The following is a 25,141-nucleotide window of genomic DNA, read 5'->3' as shown; positions in this document are numbered from 1 at the left end:
TCCATTTTTTATAATCTGTTGAGGAAGAACCCCCTGATCATTATTTTGAGGTTACTTAATTTAGAGTTTCTCAATCAATATGTTGAGACAGATTTTAAAACAAGGAGGGGGGAAATAGTATTTTGTGGGGGCAACTGTATTTTTCATCCCATTGTGTATATTTGTTCATGGTTGTGAAATAAGTAAAGTTGGGACTGAAGATTATGACTATACTGTAAGGATTAGAGAAAGAAAACAATTATTAGTTGAACCTTCCAGTATTTCAGAGCTCATCTTGGCATTTGACTGAGCAAATAAATGTGTTTTTAATGAAGAGTTCAAAAATGTATTAGTTTTGTGGTTCAGCTGAGAGGCAAAAGCTGTGGTTTTGTTCACACTTGCAAGTTGTAGGCTGTGTTGCATTTTAATGATCCCATTTGAGCTGCCACAACCAGGGCTTTGCTTGTGTTTCTATGGAAAACTTATATTAAATGGGTTTGATCGGGACATTAAAGAATTATCCCATAATGAAATAAGTCATAAGAAAAATTGATTCAAAGTCATGTTTGGAAACCTAGCCAGCCATTTATTAATTATTTACTTATTTTCTTCGCTTGCCCTCCCTCCTCCAGTGTGTTTTGCGGGTGAGGCTCTTGGCATTTCTTAGCTGGAGGGTAGAGGCAGAGTACCAGGCAGGGTAGGACCAGCAGAGCAGCTGTTTAAGTGAGCCCCTCTGGTGACCCCCACTCCCTGTGTGCCAGGCGTTCCTGCTGCCCCTGAGCTGGGTCCCTCTGGATGGACCCTGTGGATTGATTTGGGCCATGTGTGTGGTGGTAGTGGCTGAGTGTGTCTGCTTATCTCGAGTTAAAAACTCGACCCACATAGTGTGATTCATGTTTCAACGACCTTGGCTCTGGTACTGCTTTGATCTACAGATCTTCTTGTGTTGCTCAAAGTTAATTGCTTAATGTGGGGTATAGCCAGAGAATGTCAGGAAGATGGGAAGAGGAACTTAAAAAGATTTAATAAAAAGAAACAAGCCCCCAAACCAGCCAAGCACCTCTGCTGCCCACCCCCCTCCCCTCGCAAAAGAAAACCCCTAAAAAAAAAAAAACAAAACACCAAACACAGAAACACAAAAAAAAACACCCAAAAGTGAAACTTTAAATCAAATAGAATTAGTAGAGCCAAAATTTCAAAATCTTGCATAGTCAACATACAGGAGCTGTAATATATTGTGTTCCTTCTCTCTTCCCCACCCCCCCTGCCCCCCTCGCATTGTAAAGAAATGTTTTCTTTTGATGCCACAGCCTAAGTTAAGTTGAGCAACAATAGTTGTAATAAGTAATGGGATCTGTGCCACTCCTTAGTGGATGGGTGGTTGTATCTTTTTCTTGTACTCCAGATGGGTGGAGGAGCGCAGATGTTAGAGCACGGTGCTGACACTTCGGCCAGAAACTGCCTTATTTCAGTTAGAAAAACCATGTCATATCCCCATTTTGAATTCTTTTTCTTCTGACAGGCTATGCAGTTATCGCTTCCTCGGTTTTTACTTGCATTTTTGCTCTGTAATACTTTCTTCCACAGCTCATAGCTGTCCTGTTTTTGTTAACTTTTTGCTCCGAGGCATGGGGCAGACTGCCTGCCAGGACAGCCCTTGGTCGGGCTGCTGACATCTCTGAGGAGTGCTGCAACTCATCTGTTGGGTGTGACAGCTGTAATGCCTTTGCCATGTGCATTACAATAGAGCACAAAACATACATGTGCATGATCCTGCAGCAGGGGAATGTGGGCAGTTGGTAGAGGGAAAAATGCCTTCTATTCCCATGTTTAATATTGCTCAAGGCTCAGGACTAGATTAAAAAGGGCGAGTAAGCAGAATCCCTGCCAGGGAAGCTAAGCTATTCGGGATTGTCAAGGAGAGGTCTGGAGGAATGTCGTGGGGAGTTAAATCAGGAGCCACATGGAGCTTTCCCTCTATGCTTATTTTGTTTGCCCTCCTGTGAATTTCCAAGCATGCGTGGTTCATGGAAGACCCTCTTGAATGAAGAAAGCATCTGTGTATAAGGAGAAATGAACACCTTAAATCAGCTGAATAAGTGTGCATCTATTTGAATGTGTTTGTTGAAGTGGTTTTATTGCCAAAACAGGATAGAGAAAATCCTAATCAAAATTTCATTTTGTTGGTATTAGTAAAGTTCATTCATATTAAGAGGATGGCAAAATCAACTTTGAGAATATTCTTATAAATTTGTTTTTAGCTGTTGTACTTATTGCATTTCTATCGTAGTAGGTGCACATATAGCTGATATATATCAGTTTCCCTCATATCAAAAGAGAATTGTGGAATTTAAGGCTTTATATTCTGGGCATATCATTTGCTTGGGAAAGCTGTAATAAAAATTTAATACAACCTTCACTTACTTGCCAAAGATTAAATTGTAGCTCAAACATGAAATGCTTGATGTCATTCCTACTACCTAAAAGCACTCCTTTCGTTTTTTTAGGAGCTTGTGATGTCATCAGCTGAAGCGAAAACATCTACCTCATGACCTGGCATGTAAGTGAGGGAGGAACTAATACTTAAAAATAAATAAATAAATAAATGTGTGTTGGTGTTTACAATGTGTAAATTGAATCTATATACCTTCAACTTTCAGATATCACCTTTTGAATGAAAGCTTTCTGAATTTTAAAGGAATATAAAGTCTTTTAAAGGGGAGGAAGTCATAAAAGAAGCTGTTAACAGTAACATTTCAGCCTGCGGGACTCCGTAATAATCTCAGTTAAAATCTGTCTTATGTATCCCGTAATGTTTGAAATGCTGTTAGGCATAGATGGAATAATTTTATCTTAACTCAGTATTTGCTTGTGCTGCTTCTACTCCTTTTTATTCTGTGATTCTTTTCTGGATGTAAATTCTGATAGTTGTGATGAATGCACACTATACATGGTGATACCCTTCCTAAAATTAAATACTCTGCTTGTGCAGAAGATTTATATTCTTGTTATACTTAAGATACTTCATAGTGAACTTTCTGCAGCTTTGTGACTCTTCTATTTTATTCCCTTAAGTAAGCAAAAATATTCCAATCCTCTGCAGAGGCATTTTTAGATTTTTTTTTTGTCTGCCCACTCTGCTTTTCTTTTATGTGGTTTAGAGGATTAAAGTGCAGTCAGTGCTTTGAGGGGCCAATGTCAGCAGTGAGCTGAGTGTTCCTAATTGGTGCCAACACCTGTCCCTCATTATGAAGCCTTGTTCAAGCTGTCCGGTGAACCGAGGTAACCGGCCTCCCTTGCATGTCTCTAATGTGATTATAAAGCCCTCTCCTCATGCAAGTTTTATTACTTATTCAACTTTTGGACTGATGTGGAAAGTAAAGCTAAGCTGAGCCATTTGGCTGGCTACCAAAGATCATAAGGAGTGGCAAAGAGAAGGGATTCACTCATCTCAATTTCAAGAATTTTAGATCAAAGCTTGCTTCTGTTATGACCGTTTAATATTTTTTTTTAAATGGGGGGAGGGCAGGACTGTTTTTTGGGGTTTTTTTCGTAGTTTTCAATGTCAAATACTCTGAATTTAGAGACCAGTTCTACAAACTCCAGCTGAGCTGTGAACATCTGAGTGCAGCTGCTATTGTGCATAACCCATTGATTTTCTGCAAATAGAGCTTTGGCCTTGACTACTCTTGCACCATCGCTTTGTCTTCGAGGGGTCAGGGCTTAGCAATTCTTTTCTACACAAAGCCAGCATCAGCCTCTCCTCCCACCTGATTCTGTACTGTTAGCAGGGCTGTGATGCATTGTGCTTTGCCATTGCAGTTGGAAAAGATGACCTCAGATAGATTTCACCAGTGAAATTGATGGCTCAGATGAGATGGATCACTATCATGTTTAGGCTTTACAGGTTTAAGCAGATTTAATTTTTCTAAGTAGTTTAGGTAAGTTTTTAAGTGTTTAGCTTGCAAAATTCAAGTGTGCAGCAATACAGTGCTGGCTGGAGGTTTTGGGTTATTTCCCTATGAGGGAGGAGAGAGGCAGAATAACTTCAGATGTGTATCTTGGAAAGGTTTGAGATAATAAACCTGTAAGAATCACATGAGAACACTGTTAGTTATCCAGATTTGGAAAAATGTAAGAAAATGAAAGCATAGTGGATTCTTAAACTTGAGACATGGAATTAAAAGTCTAGTTATTAAGGGGATTGAATCTCTGCAGAATAGAAGAGAACCCAAAAGAAAATCCCAAGTGGATAGGGCCCTAAGGTGGATGTAGGCTGTATTTGTACAACTGTTTGTTTGATTTCTCCTTTAAAAAGAAAAACTAAAAATCAACAACTCAAGCACACTGGGAATGATCTAATCTTTTACTTAATAATTTTGATCAGAATTGTTCTGTGAACAGCAATCAACAAATTTTAAGGGTAACAGTATGTCAAGTGTCAGAATCTCTGCTGAGTGTGCTCATCATAATCAAAATCTTATCTGATAAACAGAGTCATTTCAATATTTATCATGGCCTTATAGACACCCCTCTGATCTGTAGTCCATAGAGGTCAGGTTAGGAAGCAGTGAATTAAAAACCAATGAAATCCATAGCACAAGAGGATTTAATGGATCATGAGTATGTGTAGTTTCAGATGATTTACCTTACTCAATTAGGCCAGTTGCTGTCTCTCATAATAGTCTGCAGTGGACACCTCGGGAAAGAAAGCATTATAAAGTTCTATTGACTCTGTTTCTTGTAAAATTTTGATTTTGGGATTTCCAGCAGATTGACATGACATTGTGTTTAATAGCCCTTATTCTCCATTTTGCTTAATTTTCTTCAATCTGTTTTTCAACCTCTGCAATATGCCATAGCATGGAGTTTCTCAAAGTCATTTTGTACATAACAATAGTTTTTTCCCTTCATTTAATTACTTTCCCTTGAAGTTTCTTCTGTAACTTTGTTTTCCTTGTCTCCTGGGCCATGAGAAGCTGTGAGTAGTCTCTTCATCATGTTGCTTCTCTTTGCCACTTAAAATAGATCTCTCCTCTTCTGCATCCTCCTTTCACAGAGAGTCTGTTTCATCTCTTACCCTAAAGCCATGGTAAACTTTCCTTAGAGCTGTAGGTGGGGGTTCACATTTTACAAATACTTCTCTAAGGGTGTTGAGGGAGCTGGAAGATACTGCCTTGCACTTAGCCTCAATGAGTGATCCACTAATGTTGCTCATCCATAAAGCTTTCTCTGTGTCATTGAGTGGGTGTAGCAAATGAAACCAGACAGGTTTGTGTTGGTGCTTGTTGCTGCTGCTCCTGGGCCTTCCCAGAAGGATGCCTCTCTTGCATCAATGTGGTGTTCTCCTCCTACAGTAGTTTGCTACGGGTGATTTGGGAATGTCCAAGTACTGTATTTTTAAAGGCATTCAATTAATGTGTGTGTTTCCATTTTCTTCAGACCTAGAAGTGTCTCACAGGTGCTGTGGTGTGGCTGTGTATGTATTAACCAGAAGCCATAGTCAATATTGTGATAGGCCCACAGCACTCTGCCTGACTGGCAGGATGGCTGAAGGAGCAGCTGCATGTGCCTGACCTGTGATCTGCTGCCATATCACAGCTTCTCTGTGAACAGCCAGTCACTTTTGGTGTTGCAGAGCTGGGGAGGTGCATGGCCAGAGTCTGGGGTGGTTTTATTCTGCCCCAGTCCAAGTACAGGCTTGATTGTGCCTTCTCTCCTTTGCAGAGCCCCTGGGAACTGGTACAGCTGCAGTGTGCCCCATGTCCTGCAGCTGGGTGAGGTAAGGGCCTGCAGAGAAGGCAGCTTCTTTACAGGCCTGTGAAAACCTCTCTGAGCAGGTGGAGTTGCATGTACAAAACATATCAGCTGCAGGTTTTGCCTTGCATCATGGAGTCTTAAGAGTGATGCTGCTGTAAGGGTGGTTTTGTTTGTTTTGTTCAGTTTCATAGTTTTACTTTCAGTTGGAACCTCTTTTCCTGTTTCTCAGCAGAGATTTTAGTACTGTTCTTCACAGCATGGGATTCAATTGCAGCAGCTGCAGCATCTTGTAGCTCTTTTACCATATGAGTAAACATGTAGTGAAACACCTTCCTACTTCCATGGCTCGTAGGCATTTCCATTCTTGCCAGTACAGGAGTGCAGACAAGAGACCTGCTTTGGAGGCAGACTCATTTCCTCACACCTTGGCAGCTTTGGAAGGTCAGCTGTGGATAGTTCCTTATCCTCAGGAGATGGAGAGTGTTCTCCTCTACTTTGAGTCCACCTGTTCAAGTCCCCATGTTCTTTGTGATCCACCTTGTGGGTTGGCACCTTTTCTCCTGTGCCAGAAAAGCCACCTGCATCAGCACAGCCTGAGAAGGACATGTTTTCTGCTAGGAGCTGTAGAATTAGTTATTTAAATCTTGTTTATTTCCACAGAATAGAAGAGGAAGGAGGAATTTAGAGGACTGTTAATGGTTAGTCCTGATCAGTGTGTCCCTTCATTAAAAATATGAAAGTACTTTGGCTTCAGTTGGGCCATTTGATGAGAAATTGAACCTTACATGGTTTTCAGGATGCTTCCCCAAACAAGATGTGGCATTTTTGAAACCTTGGGCAGATAGAATGGTTCTTTCCTCTTTTCAGGGGTAGTATCAGCCCCAGTGAACAAGTCTGTTACTTTAGTCATTGCTGCAACTCGTGTTATGGCAGAGAAAAATACTTGTTTCTGCCTCTACTTTGTACATAAAAATGGACAAACATCATTTGGCCACAGTACATCTTTCATTATGTTTTTTCCCCATGTCAGTTTGGTGATATAGAGAAACCTGGAATAGTATTTATTTTTATAAATCTATTTTAAATATTTGACTAAAAAACCCTCTGTGTCCTCTGATGTGTTGTATATTACAGATAGTACAATAACATTAATTTAATTAACCAGACATTAAAATTAATTTTAAATCATTAGTTATTAAGACAGATTTTTTTATCTCTTCAAAAGATTTTTTTGAAAATACTAACCTAATCTAAAAAGTATTTTTAAAAACCTTATAGTAAATGTTTTCTCATGCTGTGATATTTTGACATGGAGAGCCAAAATAACAATACAATTGCATATATACATGTTGTGTGAAAGGAAAATGTAGAAGAATGTAAGTATTCAACCAGAGATTTGAAATACTCTAAATACTGTTTAGAGTTCTGGCTGTGACAGAACATTCCCTTTAATTGTTCCTATCCAATGATCCCCTTAGTGCACTCTTTTTACTTGAGGAAAGCTTTAGCATCTAGATTTATTTCAACTTGTAAATGACAACTGTTTCTTGTCAGATAAGGAAAGAAATTATCAACCTAATGTTTCCTGCAGGAAAATATTTGTGTTCTTACTTTCTTTGTGTAGGGTATAAAGATGCATATTGATATTTTCTGCCTTTTACAATCTGTCAGGTTTTGTTGGTGATGGAAAATTTTGCAGTGAAGTGGTTAGCCTCTTGGAAGCATTATAACTAAGAAAAAAATTAGTTGAAACAGATAAAATAGTTAATGCAGGCTGCTGTTGTTGATTCTTTTATTTGATATTTGAAAGGAACAAAGCAAGAACAGTGAAATCAACTTTAATATATTTATTAGCAAGTACAAAAAATTTAAATTATTATTTTAAGCAAGTGTTTTGTAGGATATAAGAACTGTTTCCTATGCTATTAATAGAAAAGTTGTTTTTCATAATCCCAAATAGCAAACATTTCTGGATCCTTCCTTCTTTGATAGTATTTCCTGCCTGTGATCCTAGCTGCAATGCTAGTACTGTATTTTGTCATGAAAGCATGCATTAGTGCAGCTGAATAAAAGAAAAAGATACAAGTGGGCACTGCTGGCAGCATCAGGCAGATGGGGCAAAGTGGAGCTTCACTTGAACTAGTCTAATACTGGTTATTGCTTAATTTTCAATTAAGTAGGGATACTTCTGTGGGCTTTCTTTTGTCCCCATCTCCCATGTCCCTGCAGTTTCATCATTGTGCAACAGCAGAACATAGTGCATCACAGGGATTTTTCTTCTGTTTTTTTCCACATGTGCTTCAGCACAGGAAGGGCAGTGAGTGACAAGGTCACAGAATATGCACTTGGGAGACCTGCCTGGATGCAGCTGCTTGCTGATGCTGGAGGCTCCAGCGTGATGTATGGCTGCTCTGCGCTGGAGCTCTGAAATGTCAGGGCTTTTAGTGCTTGCTTAATATGAGCTTATCATGAGGGTAGATATGGTGAAGACTGAAAAACACTTAGAGCCAAGGTAACGTGAATCATACCAGTTCTTAAAATAGAAAGCCCAGCTAAGCGCTCGGAGGTTTTTCTGCTCAGTCATATTGGTGAAGCGTGTGCTGCTCCTGTTTCTCACCAGTGCCTGGCATGCCTGTGGCTGCAGTCTCCTTGCAGATAGATACAGGGCACGTGGCTGCCTTTGGGTGCTGAGCCCCCTGGGCAGCCAGCCCCTTGTTTGCCTGGCTTAGCATAGGGTGTGATGACCTCTCCTGGTCCATTTTTAGTAGCAGTGCACCCACATCAGTCTTTCTTCAAAGCCAATGTTGTCCTTAGCTTTGTTTAGTAAGTGGACTTTTCTTCTTTTGTCCCTTGGTTCTTGAATGTCAGTGTTTAGTCAGGTATGAGTTTTCTTCTGAGGAAGCCCTGTAAAACAGAACATGTTCAATAACTGTGAGCCCAGCTGAGGGCTCTTCCGAGTGGATAAGCAGCTGGGGTAGGTGCTTTTCCGTGGCCCTTGGTGCAGGTGCAGTTTCAGGGCTGTTATGTGACCTGGCCCTGCCTCCTGGGCATTTCCTTCAGGGATCAATTTGCTGCTGTGTTGTTTCCAGCAGCCTGACAAGAGACAGTTTATGTGATGCTGAGCAGAGGAAGTGAGAGCTGTAGTGGCATCCTTGTGTTGGCAGTGTCCTGCTGGCCACCTCAGCAGGTGGTGGTGCTTGTTTCTTCAGTATCAAACAAGCACCACCACTTCCCATTGTGACTTTCCCCTTGGGAACTTGTTCCTCATTTCATCATGCTGGAGACTTCCTTGCTCCCCCAGGGAGGGACTTACAGCACTGAGATGGACCTGGCTGGGGTGGGCAGGCAGAGTACCCTGCTGAGGGCTGTGACTCCCTTTTCTGAGGGATGGACCCTCCTTTTTGCCTTTTCTCTGCCTGGGAGTGATGCCAGGAGGAAGGTGAGAGGAGCTGGGAGGTGGGTGTGAGGAGTGTTCATGGGGCTGCAGCTACACAGACACACTTCAGGCGTGTAAGCATGGCGATGCCAGGCAGCACCAGACTGGTTGTGGTTCTAGAGAAGGAAGGGATTTGGGGTTGTTTTCTTTTATATTAAAAGCAGACTTGCATTCAAATGCAATATGATGTTTTGAAGGAAATGATTTTGTGTGTCCAAATCTCTGATGCTGTTTTAGGAAAATGATAGTCCTTTTAATAAACAGCTGGTATAAAACCAGTGTTGTGTTCAGGAGCAGAAAACTGATAATGAGGTCTGAAGAAGAGAGTAGCTCAGAACCATGTATAGAGTGGTGTATTTGATTGAATTAATGACAGTCTGATGTGGTTTATTTTTGTTTTAATGGACTGCCCAGATCAGTATTGTCTTCAGGATGCTAATGCTAGAACTGCATGTTTAATAGACAGAAATATTTCCATGTCAGCCTGGCCCACCTGGCTGTTCTGTGTACAGGCCAACACGTGTAGCTTGTCTCAAAGATGAAAATAAGGCTGCTCAGTCAGTGCTGGGTGTCAGGAAAGCACTGGGAAGACACTGCAGTGTAATATCTTTATAGCCTCTTGGAGAGTTTCTGCTGAGGTAATGGCGGCACTGCACGTGTTGCTGGTGATTTGTTCTTCTGAGGATTTCTGGTTTTTAACAAGCTGCTTGGTGTGAGGCAATTTAGAAGGCCTCTGGTGTAAATCTGCTCCCCTACCCTTGCAGTGGGTCAATGCATGGATGTGGTACCAGAAATTAAAAACTGTACTTCTGTTTTCAAGGTAGGAAAGGTACTTGGGGTGTGCTGTATGTTATCGTGTTGTCAAAGCACATTATGAATGTGAAGTAGCATCACTGACCCTCTTTTTATACTTGGAAGGCAAAGTGATGGGCATTAAGTACTTTGCACTACGCTGAATGATGGATCATCATGGTAGAAGGGCACGTGAAGTGATGTCAGGTTTCCCTTTTGGCCCATAGTCCACAATGAATGTGTCTATGTGATTATATTTGGGGTTTCTTCATCCTAGTTTTATGATCTATCAGATTACTTCAGTCCAGTTCAGAATTTAGCAATTTTAAGGGGTAAGTCATGTTGGAATATGATATTTTGGACTTCTTTTTTTCTTCTCCTTTTTAAACCTTCAGTACCTTTGAGGCAGCTGCCAAATTGCTTTATATAAAGATGCAACATCCAAGGAAGACAGAGTTTGAGACTGTCTTGTTGCTACTGCATTTCATATAGACCCATGTTATTAGCCAGATTCCTGTAATGTGCACTTCCTTGCTTGCTACAGTTACTTACTGCCTAATGACAAAGGAATTGGCTGTTGCTGGTACTGCTGCTTCTAAAAACTGGTGCATTCCTCCTTTGTTGAATTACAGATTATTATGTTAATTGAGACTTAGTATGGAATAGTAGCAAGAAAAATTTTACTTTGTGGTGAGCCCAGAAGTAAGCCCAGAACAATCTTCACAAAACAATTCCTTATTTTATTTTGAGAGTTAGGGGAGACTAGGATAGATGTGGTCACTCTATTATGGACCTCTTGAGTACAGTAGGAGTATACTACAAATTTTTAAGAATTTTCTGGTTAGAGTGAAATAAAAAAGCAATCACAGAATTCTTAAGGTTGCTACTTAGTTTGCTGATCATCCTCTTCTGTGACTTGTTTAACCTTTCAAAGCTTTTCAGTGTAGCAAATATTGCTACATCAGGTTCTAAGTGAGTATTTTTTCCAGTTTATATAGCCTTTTTGTGAGATTTGATAGGATATTAAAAAATAATAATAAAAAACCCAAACACGAGTGATCTCTCTTCCTCTAGTTATTTGAAAGGTTGCATTAACTCTATTCATATTTCGTAATTTCCCTGGCAGTTGACTATGAAATCTGACCTATTTAAATGGTTTTACTGTACTACATTTCCTGGAGACCTTTCAAGATAATTTGCTTCCTAATCTAAATTTAACAGTTACATAAACCACATTTTGGAGACTTGGAAATTGCTACCTACTGCCTCTGCCTTTTTTTTTTCTTTTTTATTGTAGACAAGCCATATTGTAAAAATGTAAGTACAGAATTTTAATCTGAAATTTGCATGTAGCCTGTTGTTTGGTTTTCATACATAGATGCTGTTTTTCTTTTTAATAAAATGAAGTAGGTTACTTTTTGTCCCACTTGAAAATTTCCATAGTGTTGTGGCCAATTCCATTTTTGTCAGGCTATTTTGAGATGTGAAGAAGTAAAATCTCACAGGTCTAGGATATATTTGCTTTACAGTTTCTTGAATTTTCTGGTTCTTTTCCATCTTTATAGGTCCTAACAGGTACTGAGTAGTGTATGGATGTGTTTAACCTTTGTCTGCAACAAACTGAAGCCAGGAAGCACGGCTATTCCTTGGAGATACTGTTTTGTTCAGAAATCTTGGCTCTCTGTAAGGATTCATTTTGTGTGCTTGTCACTGATGTCTTGCCTAATATGCTGTACAAATTCAGACTGTGATATCTCATCCTTATGTCTGCTGTTACTGATGAACTATGCAGAGGAATGCATTAGAAAAAGTAGCTAAAGGTAATAGTTTATTTGGTAAATTTAGTTGTTTACTCTGATGCAAATTGAAAATGAAAAAAACATTTGTTTGTCTTGTTTCTGCAGATATTTGAAATGGGTTTTTGTTTTGGATAAGGCTCTGAAATTTTGTTACCTGTCTGCTACTTACATATGCTACTTGAGTGATTTTTTTTTTTGAGTAATTCATGGTAACTAGCTTTTGAAAAGTGGGAAGTGCCTTAAGTCAGTGCTACATTGATTTTCCTCAGGGGCAGGAGAGAATGGTGGTGGAGGCAAGTGGCTGCTTCTTGTTCACTTTAGCAGTGCAAGTACTTGTGAATAAGCAAAAAGGAGCAAATAAAACTTAGAAATCATTAATTACAAAACATATCTCTTAGATTTTTGGAAATATCAGTGTTACTATCTTAAGATTGTTGCACATGCTGGCTGAGGTGTTGATTCCTCTTAGCTTGGGATTCATGTTTTAATTTCAGCCAGGCATGTGCAGGGTGGCTTTTTCCTGGCTTTCCTTGAAAGTGCAGTGATGTGTTGGATACAAGCATCGATTCTGTCTCCAGGGCAAAATTCCCAATATGTACAGCAGCCTTGTGGAAGCCAGGAAAAGCTGGCAGCATAGTGCTGCTGTCTGTGGCGGAGGTTTTCCTGGGGTTGTTTTCTGCTTAAACCCACAGAGAAGTTCAGGGCATCTTGACCTGTGTTCAGTTGTTAAGGTGACAGCAGGCAGTGATGCTGAGTTCTCTTTATTAAAGTTGCAGTTCATGTCTTAAACTGTTTCAAACAGATTGGGCATAAATGTGCAGCCATGGCTTGGCAAGTTAGAAGTACAACAGGTGTAGAATATGGTTCAAGTTTAGGAATAACTACTAATTCATATTAAAAATGATGCCAGCAAATGTTTCATTGCAGTAATTGCCTGGAGAGTTGAACATCTTTTTCCTTGTGACATGATGATTTCTTACTGCTGCTTCTGTTTTTCAGTTTTCATTTAGAAGATCCCTGAAGGTGGGCATCTTTAGAATTTGTATATGTTGTCATACAAGTGATTAATAAGATGTCAGTCTCTCTGTGGACTAAAAATGAAAAAAAGGGGGCAAAAGCACTTAATATATTGTGTTTGTGTTTTTAATGATAATTTTTGAGGTAGTCTGTGCTTGCCTATAATGTCTGTGCACTCTTGAAGTCCATAGCCAAAGCACCCCTACTTACTTCCTAAGGTAGGGAGAATCATGACCACTATAGTGACTGAGAAACGAGGATTTTCTCCAGGCATTTTGGGGGGAGGGGGGTAGAGCCGTGCCTCATCTGCTCTGTGTCCTGGGTTGACTATATGATGCTTTTATCCCCAATCGTCTCATTCTGTTTATGTTGAATAATAATAAGTTTTGTACCTTTAAGAGTGTTACAGAGAGTGAAGAGGGAGAGAGAAGAAGCGCGCAGTTTGTTTTCAGACTCACTCACTCCTCCACATTCCTGCTCCTGACTGTGTTGTCTGCGGACAGACAGCGGGACAGAGAGCTCTTCTTTTGCTTTTTAGTTAGTGTTAGCTAGCTGAGGCAAAGAAGTTCCCTGGACTGTTTTTTCCCTTTTCTTTGGACCTCTTGGAACTGCTCTGGACTGAACACCCAGGAGAGCACCGGCAGCTGCAGCTGTGGCCCACCGGGCCGGCCCTGGCCTGCGACAATTCCAGCACTGAGAGACTGATCAGAGACTGAGTGAGCTGCTGCTTGAACCCGGGGTTTTTCTCAGTTTGTCATCTCTTTTAGAGTGGCAAGGGGTCTCATTGTTTTGATACTGTTTTGGTCTTATTGTTTAATAAACAGGGGGTTTTTTTTCCTCCTTTCTCCAAGGAGGTATTTTTCTTTCCTCCCGGACCAGTTGGGGGGAGGGGCCGATTGGATCTGCTTTTCCCACCGGAGCTCCTTTGGGGGGATTCTTCCCCAAATTTGCTCTAAACCTGGACAAATACATGGCTAGCTCAGTCGGTAGAGCATGAGACTCTTAATCTCAGGGTCGTGGGTTCGAGCCCCACGTTGGGCGCCAATTCATGTATTTGTCCAGGTTTAGAGCAAATTTGGGGAAGAATCCCCCCAAAGGAGCTCCGGTGGGAAAAGCAGATCCAATCGGCCCCTCCCCCCAACTGGTCCGGGAGGAAAGAAAAATACCTCCTTGGAGAAAGGTGGAAAAAAAACCCCCTGTTTATTAAACAATAAGACCAAAACAGTATCAAAACAATGAGACCCCTTGCCACTCTAAAAGAGATGACAAACTGAGAAAAACCCCGGGTTCAAGCAGCAGCTCACTCAGTCTCTGATCAGTCTCTCAGTGCTGGAATTGTCGCAGGCCAGGGCCGGCCCGGTGGGCCACAGCTGCAGCTGCCGGTGCTCTCCTGGGTGTTCAGTCCAGAGCAGTTCCAAGAGGTCCAAAGAAAAGGGAAAAAACAGTCCAGGGAACTTCTTTGCCTCAGCTAGCTAACACTAACTAAAAAGCAAAAGAAGAGCTCTCTGTCCCGCTGTCTGTCCGCAGACAACACAGTCAGGAGCAGGAATGTGGAGGAGTGAGTGAGTCTGAAAACAAACTGCGCGCTTCTTCTCTCTCCCTCTTCACTCTCTGTAACACTCTTAAAGGTACAAAACTTATTATTATTCAACATAAACAGAATGAGACGATTGGGGATAAAAGCATCATATAGTCAACCCAGGACACTCTGCAACAACGTTTCAGTCTTGAGTTGCTTTACACTCCCTGAGCTTGAACATTGAAACTGCAAGAAAGTGTTAATGTTGAAACTTAAGTCTGTCGAATCAAGAAGTTCGTCGTGTCCATTTGCAAAATGCCTGGACAAACTGAAGAATGCCAGTCTGCTTTGGGGCTTTTGGACTGAAGCTGGGAAGGGTTGACATAAATTTTCATGTGGGAGGAAGGGGTGTCCCCTGTTTCTCTGAACTGAGCAGCTTCTGATTCTCCATTATTCAGAGGCAGGTGAAGTGAGGTAGGAGCTTTCCCATGGAATGGATGTTTTGGGATCCCTCTCTAGTGTCTAGGGAATGGAAGCATCATTATCAGGGAGCCTTTCTGATTAGCCCTCATGCCTTGGGTGGAAGTGAGCTGGAAGTTGTGTGGCAGTCCCAGTGTGCACAAGGGGACAGCAAAGCGGTTCTCTGTTAAACAGAAAAGTGAAATCCCCTGTAGAGGTGGTCTCTGCTGAATGGTGCTCAGGCTCTGGGTCCTCCTGCATCATGTGGGGACATAGGGTGAACTTGTAGCCCATTAGGCACTTAAATAACCTGACTTACCAAACACACCCCACCAGTAATTTGTTGTAACTGTGGATTTTTATACGCTGTTAATGTGGTTAATATTGCTGAAAAAAATCAGGAATCCAATACTATTACTATTTTGGGCTTTTTGCCCTCAGTGACTACTTTTTCTGTTTCTGTCTGCTATCATGGAGGTGTAAATCTTCCCCGAGCTGCTACAAACCCAGTTCTCAAATAACAGCTTGTTACTTTTGTTTAGTGTGTGTTTGTTTGTTTTTCTACTCTCATGGAGTTTTTGGCAGAGGTGAGCTTTCTGTTCTAAAGGTTTTGTTACACTTGCCATTTCTATGTAAGCTCTCTTTGGAGCGTAGGCATCTCTACTCTTCCTTCCTAGCTGCCCAGGCAGGAGTCCAGGCTTCCTGGGTGTTCTGTCCTGTAGTTGTCTCTCTCAGCCTCATGTTTGACCCTACTTTAATTGAATGCTCATGTTATGCTTTGCAGATAGCTGTCCTTAGTACAGAGTGAAAAAGTTTTATTGCTGCATATTTATATAGGCTCTAAGAGATGGGAATCACCTGCCATAGGCTTGCAACACCTTTTAACAATTGCTCAAAAATTCACCTAGACATAAAAGCAAAGCAAGTAGCAAGCACTTCCATTTCTTGCTAAAATGGGAGTAAGTTTTATTTGCTCTTGATTAAAATCCATGCCTTTTAATTTCACAAGTTGACAATATGAAAGTAGTCGTGTACACCTGCCTTCAGTACCCTACAGCAAACTTCAAGTCTGGTGTCCCCAAAATATATACAAAGACAAGTCCTTCTGACTCAAGTGCCTTCTACATGTCAAACAACTTTTGTCCAAGAGCTTCATGGAAGTTTCTTCATCTGTACAAGCTACCTTATGTTGCTTGCTGGAAGCAAAGCCCTGGTGGTGTTTTGACTATTTAATATTTGATGTTGCTCTTTTCTTGGACACTGGTCTGCACATGTAGCATGGCTGCCTTGTCTCCCCTATGTTGCTTGAGCTGTGAGAAGGTGAATTAATGTGAAATTATTTGTTATGTGATGGAATTTTATACCATGCTTAAGTGATGATGCAAATGACCTTTGTCCTGTGTCTTTTTTTCTTCCTCCCCCAGGTTAAATACCTGACTCAGAAATTCTGTATCTGCTTTCTTGATAACTGGAAGCATTGCTTCCTTTGTCAGCTTTCAGGAGTGTAGACAATGTCTTTTTGTATAACAGGTTGAAAGGATTGATTTAAACTTGGAGTTGATCACTGCATTTAGATTCAGTAAACTCACTCTCATAAAGACTGCTGAAATTTTCCACTAAATTAAACACTTGTGCTGCAAACAATTCAATTTCAATCTCTTCAAAGCCTTTGGGCAGGCTTCTCTTATCTGGAGATCTTGTTTATCCCGTGGTATTTAGATAATCTCAAGAGCCATTGTACAGTAAGTAATGTGGAGTGCTTATCAAATGGGATATTCAACTGTGTTGCTTTTTTAATGGCATGTGGTTATGTTTAAGCAATGAAGCTGTTTATACTTCAGGTGTAGCCAAGCTGGCACTTAGAGTACTGCAGACATTTCAGGTTCAGCTATCTGCAACCTACTTGAGCATATCTTCTGCTTAAAAAGAAGCAAAAAAAAAAAAAATAGAGTTCTTGTATATTCCTTTATAATTACTTTTTACTTCTTTTCTTTATTGATTTTCTCATTCAATCCATTACAAACATAGGGGTGATTTTTATTTACTGCTATTAATTGTAAACTGTTATTGAACCTTAGTTAACAAACATAACATTGAATGTTATGGAGTGGCAGGACTAGTAAGAATATATATGGATTTTTCTTGGCACTTGTTTAGAGTATATAGGTGATAACTGTTTTGATTTTTCTTTTATTAAGTAGAAGTGCAGAAGGTTCTTCTTCTCCTCTCTCTGTAGCATTACATGTTCAAAATTGAATTTCAAAAAGTTCAAAACCTTCTTTTAATGCAGCTGGTGCAGTGCCACTGAAGTATTTCTCAGTGAAGCTCTTGATCACTTCTCAAACTTCTGAAAACCACGTTGCTTGTGAAATAAAGGGTGATCAGATAACTTAAATGGCATCAGTCACTGCTTTCTATGATTGTCGCTATTTAAAATCTGCCTTTTGCTTTGCATCGATGCCTTAAGGTTTCTTTGTGTTTTGTTTGTTTGTTTAGGTTTTTTTAAGGTGTGTTATATTTCTAAATCCCTGCCTTGCTGTGCATCCACCTTATTTCCTGGCCTCCACTGTCTCTCAGCTAGCTCCTGCCGCCATGGCAACTCTTGCTCCAGCTGAACAGATGGGACATTGAGTGGAGCAGTGCACGCTCATGCCCTGCCGGGAATCAGCTGGCGGCTTGCACTTTTTCTGCAAAATTAAAAGCAGTCTCTGCCCAGCAGAGGCATGCTGGTTTTGAGGGTGCTCAGTTTCACAAATAGCACTGTGATCCATTAGTTGCTTGCAGAAATAAAACATGGTGACTGGACTGGGATTGTTTCTATGCCCAAGGCCTCTTCAGAGGAGCTTTGCCTTTAGTTAGAAGAACTTGGCATCAGCCAGCAGCCAAGTGATTTTCTGGTAGAACAATTGCCATCAACTTGGTTTTTTTTTCTCTTTAGGATGCGTCAGGATGAAACGCCACAGGCATCTAAGCACCAGTGACAGTTCAGACAATGAGAGTAAGTAATACCTGCTAGTTTTTTCTTTGGTCTATCACCCCCTTGTGGTTTCCCTCTGTGGTTTGAGGGCAAACTGTTTAACCTCTTAAAATTTAAAAAAAAAATGTTTCTTGGTGGGTTTCTTTTTGCATTTGTGGTCTTTGGTGTTCTGAATCATGTTATAGGAGGAGAATAAGGCAAAGAATCTTATAAGGGGAGTTCTGAGTATACTTAGAATTTCAAGAGAAACTTGTATATCTTTCTCATTTATAGTTGGCAAGAAGAAATCTGTAAATCAAGAGAAATTTTACTGCCCAGGGTTCTATTCTGTGATTATTTTTCTAAAAATAATCCCATTGTCTCATGGTATGCAGAGCTTCAACATTAAAATAGTTGGGGGTGGCAAGCTTCTTGAGCATTAATGTGTTAGAATTATAATCAGTACATTGATTGCTCTGTTATCTCATACTGAATGGAGTTCTTGATCTACTCCATTTCTCTCTGTTCAACAATTTAGTAAAGTTACATTTTAAGTGTTCCTTGGCAGACATCTACCTGAATATCTTCCCATTTTATCTGCCAGAAAACCAAAACAGAACAACCCTGTGTGACAGGGTCTTGTTTGTATCTTATAAACCAGTGCCTACCTAGTAGCTCTGTACATAATAATGATTCATTGTCATACTCACTGCAAGTCATGGATGTATCCTCTGCTAAAATAACATTTTGCCAGAAACATCTCAGATATCGCACTATGGGTTTTTTGCATCTCTTGTTAGCACATTTTAGTATCATTGCTTTTTTCTTTAGAGGTTTTTTTTTTGAGCATTTTCAAGCTCTGTTTTACTCTTCCTTCCACTTTGTTTGAAGGGAACTAAATGAAAGAAAGCAGTCTGTCTGCTTGTTTCTGTTTACTCATGCTTGTGTTGGGCAGAGCAGAGTGTACCCATAAACTTGGTGTGCTGTGGTTTTATAAAGAACGAGTGGAACAGGAAGAGCTGAAATTAAGCCTACAGACTGCCTAACAGGTTTTTTTTTGCCCACATCTTGTCAAAAATTATAATTCAAGAGATTGGAGTGCCTTGTGTTTCACTGGAAAATAAATGAATTGAACTGAGCTATAATGATCCTTTTTTATTTCTTCTTTTTTTTTTAACAGGTCCTTCCACTTCCTTTTCTTCTTGTTCAAAATACAGGAGCAAGTCAAAAACACCAGCAAATGAACAAAAGAAGCCTGCTGAGGTAAGAACTGGGTTGGTCACTGGTAGTTTTCTTTCGTGCAGTTTTCATGTTTCTAAGCCTTGAAGATCGTGAGCTATGGATCTATTGCTGGTGAGTCCTTTTGTCACCTGTCAAATTCTTTGTGAACCCTCATTTTCCTCACTGTGTGAGTATTATAGGAGCTCTGATGTGTGATGGTCCAAAATGACTTATGGCATTTGCAGATGGTAATATGTAGTTTGTTCTTTCCCTGGAATTTTAATATTATTTTGAAATTGGGAAAAGCTGTTATGGTTTTAGGAGTAGAAAAGTGGCTAATATGTATGTGTTTGGGAAGGATATTGTCTGCTTCAGGATGAAACAGTGGGACACTTAAGTGGGTAGGATATGTATATGCAGTGTTTGCTACTTTGTTACTCTTGGCTTTTTACTGTCAATGTAGATTTTTGTGTACTCTGCCATCTCCACCTGTTAGAATCTCAACACTTACCACTGTCACTGGACCTGTACTGACCTATTTAATAAAATGACATTTTTGCACAATCCAGTGCCCAAAGCCATCCTGTTGACCATTCCATTGGTAGACCCTCCTAGTGGAAGATTTGTTGGCTGCCTTCTCCAGATTTTATGCTTGCTTTCTTCAGGGCTGAAGTCAGATGCCAACTACAAATTTGAGAAATATTTCTTGTAGTTAATTCCCCTTACTTGTTATCATATTGCCTCTGAATGAGTCCTTCAGAATTTCAGTTTGAGTGCTGAAAAAACACTGACAAACCCCACTTATTTCTATAGAATTTAAGTTATTTACTATACCAGCAGCTTTTTACCTGAGTGGTTACTGCAGTGCAAAGTTGTGTGAAATATGTAGATCATGCTCCTATAGCTTAAGCTATTCAGCAAATATGCTTTGTGCTTCTTTTCTATGTGCTGCTAACTAGGTGGTTTTGGTGTGGTAAGAACAGGGTAAATGATACAGGATGTGTCATTTCTTTGGAAGCTTAATTCTCATTGCAAGTCAATTCAAGAAAACTCAATTCTTAAAGAAAATGCAAAAATGTTAAAAAATTAAAATTGGCTAGAACTAGCTAGCTACCTAGTGTTTTATTTGCAGCCACCAAGAACGTTAAGAAAAACCCTCTAAGCTTTTTGCCTTTAAGATGTTATGAGGATTATGGTTCTGTAAGAATTTAAATCTTAAAGCAGCTTGTGGCTACTGAGGTCTTGTAAGTGTTGCTCATGTGTGCCTAGGCAGTAGCTTTGTTACCAGTCAAGCTGTGCAAATGGGAGCTGAAGCACATGTTTTGCCAGGCTTGTTGCTGTTTTGGATACACCTCAGTGCTAGTCCCTTCTTTCTGCCCAGCCATCCAGTTTTATTCTTGTATCTCTTCATCATAGGAATTGCCCTATTACAGCCTTCTCTGAGTTTGCTCCATTTTTTCTCTATGTGCATATGTACATTAAAATAATAATTATGAAGATGTGGTCCAGCTATGTAGCATACAAGTTTTCTGTTTACATGACATCTAGCAATTAAAACAAGTAGTGTTTTCAGTTCCTCCTTTTCCGATCATCTTTGCTGTCTTTTACCAGTTCTGAGGCAAAATCTTGATTCCTTTAATGCTTAAAATATGAAACTTTGAAGAACAAAACCTGGAGTATACACTTGAAATTTCAAAGTCTATTTCATAATGTAATCCTTCTAGTAATACTGGAATTTCTTTGTCATATTTGACTTAAGATTCTCCTCCTTGGGGGTGGAAGAAAGAAGAAAAAGAAAAGGAAAAAAGTCCCAAACTTTAGAACAATATCCCCCTTGGAAAGAGTGTTCTGAGTACAACATTTAAAAGATCCCTGAAATTAAGTTCTCTTGGAAAGGGAATGGAAGGGAAGGTGACAGTAGTGCTGTACCTCTTGTACATAAGACTTCTGGCTATTGTTTATGTTTTGCTTTTATTCCACTAAAAGCAAGCACTCCCTCCAACCCCTTGAAAAGCATATGCTGGGAAGTGTACTATACAAAATGCTTTTGCCAGCAGAGCATTGAAATTGATTATTTATGCATCAAGTGGTGACAGGGGAGCAAAGCAAATACTGAAAAGGTACCCCACTACACATCTAATATCTGTTAGATAGAAATTTAAATTTTCAGGCTGACAGCATCTCTTTAGCAAGGCCTCTCTGTAACAAGTTGGCGTTGCTCTCCTTTCATTCACCTCTGCTTGCCAGACAGCAGGCTGTTTCTTGAGTTAGTGATGCAGAAAATCTAGAAGGTCGAAGCTATAAATAGTTGTTTGGGAATATTTTTGTTCATGGTCTTCATACATTAAAATTTTTTTCATGCCAGTAAGCCTTGGTTTTTCAAATAAATTGCACGTGAGTATATATGCTTTCTTCCCCTTCCTGTACCATCACCAGCCCAACCTGAGTACCTGGGTTCTCTCCAAAGAAAAGCTTGGGTTTGGTGCTCCAATAAGCAAGTAGTGAGTATATGTCCAGTTCAGGCCTTATCTAAATATGCTGGTGTCCTCTGAGTTTGCCTGTAAAAAGTGATGAGTGGCTGCATCTGAGGACTGCTTGAATTGCCTTCCAGGTGCTTTAGAATGCAGGTGGGTTTGGGAATGGCCTCAGCGAAGCGAGGTCTCTGGTGTTACTGCCAGGCCAAGAGGTGTTGTGTTACAGTGCAAGTGCCAAAGCCCATTCCCAGAGCCTGTATCAATCCAGAAGAGATTGATTGATTGATGTTAGTGGGTTGGACCTGGTTTCAACTTACTCCAGTCTGCTCCTTGGAGAAGAAGGTGAGAACAAGGGAAGCCTGTAATGATGCTTCTTCAGACCATGGTGCTTCTGTAGGTAGCGTCAAAAGCAGGGCTGTGTCTCTTTCTCACTGCTCACCTTCTGGATTACTGTCTATCACAAACTACTGAAATGGTGACTTCAAAATTCTGTTATCCAATTAGTTCAGCATTTACTGTGAATAAATAAATTGTGTTGAGGTTAGAGGCACACCAGTATTTCAAAGTCATAGCTGGTTTGTAGACTTTTATGATGATGTTGGCTGCATAGCATTTGTGGTGTTGCCCCTCAGTGGATTTAAACATAGACAGGAGGGACTCACAGCCTTCTGCAGTAGGCTGTGTGGGAGCAGCAGGGTAGGAGACATTTGGATGTCTGGCTCAGCATGAAGCCTGTACTTGGCAGTTTCCTGTCTCCATGAAAGCTGAGGCAGAAAATGATGGCAGAGTAGTGGGAGTAATTTTTGCAGGGAAAATGCATTAGCTGGACTGGCCTGTATGACTGACCATGTCTTTTCCCTTATGCTTGTGGGGTCAAAAAAGAGCCCAAGAGATCTTTATGACACTCAAATTTATGTATATCGTTTTTCAATCCTGTCTCCTCCTTGAAAGTGCAAAAAGGCTAAGTTAGTGTTGTGCTTTTTTTTAAACCTTTTCCATATAACATGGTAATATTTTACTGCTCTTTGCAAATAAGATTTCAAATCTCACAGCAGGAGTAATTTTTAATCCCTCATTGCTGATTGTGACAGCTGTATTATCATGTGAAATGCAGCTTATCTTCCAAAAGTAAATGGTCTGCATTCATTACTTGGGTACATGAAACTCTTTTTAGTGCATTTAACTGCCACATAAATTGCAGGTCTTGATCCTGAGAAGCAGCCTGTAAGACTAGACTCTTGGCAGCAAATGGACTCTTTTTGCAGTTTGAAAGTGCTTTATTTTTTTCTGTGACTGAATGGGCAACATGGTTAAACTATATTGCTTTGCATGCACCATGTGTAATAAGAGACTGCCACTTTTATGTGCATGCTCACTTAAAAAAATTCTGAATTATCTGGGATGTGTACAGGCTTCTCAGGACCTCTGGCAAGCGTGTGCTATCCATGAGCTACTTTTTAGCCTGCTTGGGTTAGTAGTTTTTTTTTAAAAAATACGTAAGGCTGGAGGTGCAAACTCATCGGTTACTTCTATGATTTTTTTTTCCTTTGAGATACTGTCTCAGGCTATTTGAACTCTTTAGGAAGAGGTGACCCAAATGCAGAAAGGTGTGGAAGAGCTTGCTTGTGAAAAAGCTGAGCTATTTTACCTTTGAAGTGAATGAGCAGGCATAACAGTAAAGTGTGAATGGGTTGGAAACAGCAGAGCTAGAGTGCTTCAGTCCTGCCTGTCCTTGTGATGGAAGAACTGGACAGAAAAGGCAGCCATGAGCATTGAAAAATGAGGCCAAAACTTGAAAAATCTGTAGCAATTAAAAGGATATCCTTTTCATGCAATTAGGCTGGGAAGCTCATCTGCTACAGGAAGTGGTTGAGACTGAGAATTAAACAAGATTAAAAAAGGAATTGGACAGATGATAGCAAGTACAGATTTTTAAAAATATCTGTATAAATTAATACCACTTTAAAAATTGATTGTTAGGATTAACCCCAAAATCCAAAGCTTATGTCTGATTAGCAACCAGAAGGAAACTTGACATGTTCTTGCACATTCTTCTGGCTCATGAGATACTGTCAGAGACATGATGTTAGGTAGCGTTGATTTAGTATCCAGTTTGCTGGCATTTCCTATACATGCTTGTAAAAGGAGGCTTGGAGGAATCATGGCTACTTAAATGAAAAGTACAATATTTAATTTACTTAAGCCCTGGATAATTAAGATGGTTTTAGAGAATAAGGGGTTTTAATATTAGGATTTACTGCCTTACTTGCCCAATTGTGTGGATGTTTGGGAACTAAAAATTTAATTCTACACATATTCCTGACTATCACAGCATTTTTAACATTTTAAGTTTCTCAGTCTAGTTGGTATATGTGCCTGGAACTGTAGCTTCATTTCCATTTGAAATTTATGTTGCCTTTTATTTTCTTTGCTGCCAAAAATTGCTCAACCAACCAAAACCCAAAGCAAACCTGCCTTAAGTTTCTACACTTCTCTAGAAGGTAAATTTCTTAGTTCAGAAACTTCCTGCACAGGTAGCAATATATTAACAAGAAGAATTCTCCCTTTCCAGGATAAGCTCACTAAGTTCTGTTCTTGGAGTTTCATCCCCTATAAATGGGCAGTCTTTTGTGCATACTGTCAAACATCCACAAAGATAAAGTATGCTTAGATATTGTGTGATTGGTAATAAGTCATATTTGAATTTAAATTTTGTTTATTATTTTTGAGGTGATTTTTGGTGTAAATCTGCTGCTTCAGAAGTCTGTTTGCTAAGGGCCTGTATTTGAGAGCTACAATAGTAGAGTAAGCCTTAATGCTTGGGGGTGCTTATGGGAATAAAAGTTACTAGATTCTTTCAAAGGAGAATAAAGAAAGATTATTTTACTCTCAAAACGATGGAAAAACTCTTGTGTAATTTACATTTCACATAAACTCAAGTGTTTGACAATAGAATTTCAAACTTGGCCTTCGAGGTGTGTTGGGAGGGACACCAAAAATCTAGGAAAATGCTAGCTGTTGTCTGGTTAGAGAGGATGCTGGCCCTCATTCCATGCTGTTTGCTGTAAAAGATCTAATATACTTCTGCAGGGAAGACAGGACATAGTAGTTCCCTCCTGCTTTTTAAAAAAATCCTAGCTCTGTGTTTGTGAGCAGTGCATCTGCTGACTCCCCAGGTGATGGGTGACAGCTGAAAAGCCTGAATTATTGCTGAGTTCTGCTGGGTGCAGGGGAAGCCTGAAGCAGTTCCGTGCAATCCAGCATAAAGTGGGCTTTGATTGTAACAAAAGCAGTTAACCCATCATGTACTTGGGCCTCGGAGCTGTGGTTCCCAGTCATGGCCTGGATGCCTGTGACAAGTGACTTACCCGTGCTGGGAGTCTGTAAGCAGTTGATCAAAGGACCTGAAAGCACAGAAAGCGTCACAAGAAGTAGTACTGGCTTACATTTAATTTTTAAGAGATGACACAATCCATTTATTTTTCCTCACACATGCATTTGGGCAAGACATGGTGAATGAGCAGTGGCATCAGTCAGCTTCAGTAGTAGCTTGCAAGGGGTATTGGAAAAGGTATTTCACTAATTTTTTTCTTTATGTGGTTTTAAGTTTGCAGTGGTCATGAACAGAAGGTGCCTGGCAGTCTGTGCAGATGTGATATTTGAATTGTTCATCAAAGATGGGGGTTGTAGAAGGCCATTTTATTGTTAAGACCATTCTGTTTTCAGTGC

The 25,141-nt window shown here is 40.1% G+C and overlaps 1 protein-coding gene and 1 non-coding gene across 9 annotated transcripts in view; both read left to right on the top strand.

The window, feature by feature from the left end:
- JADE3 (jade family PHD finger 3) overlaps window positions 1-25,141 on the top strand; it is a 65,838-nt gene that overhangs the window by 15,621 nt on the left and 25,076 nt on the right. For 4 of the 8 annotated variants that reach the window (XM_074535734.1, XM_074535732.1, XM_074535733.1 and 1 more), the window contains 3 exons: window positions 2,487-2,539; window positions 17,700-17,759; window positions 18,898-18,980. In XM_074535734.1, coding sequence (XP_074391835.1) covers window positions 17,711-17,759; window positions 18,898-18,980 — 132 coding nt within the window. In that variant the 5' untranslated portion in view covers window positions 2,487-2,539; window positions 17,700-17,710. The remainder of the gene's footprint in view (window positions 1-2,486; window positions 2,540-17,699; window positions 17,760-18,897; window positions 18,981-25,141) is intronic. The other 4 variants (XM_074535731.1, XM_074535735.1, XM_074535736.1 and 1 more) reach the window with 1 other exon arrangement.
- Window positions 13,752-13,824, top strand: TRNAK-CUU (transfer RNA lysine (anticodon CUU)). The gene has a single exon. It is a non-coding gene; the product is annotated as a tRNA-Lys (tRNA).

Source organism: Zonotrichia albicollis, chromosome 2 (assembly GCF_047830755.1).
Source record: "Zonotrichia albicollis isolate bZonAlb1 chromosome 2, bZonAlb1.hap1, whole genome shotgun sequence".
NCBI lineage: Eukaryota > Metazoa > Chordata > Aves > Passeriformes > Passerellidae > Zonotrichia > Zonotrichia albicollis.
Note: the sequence above shows the minus strand (reverse complement) of the source record. Positions and strands in the feature narration are given on the sequence as shown.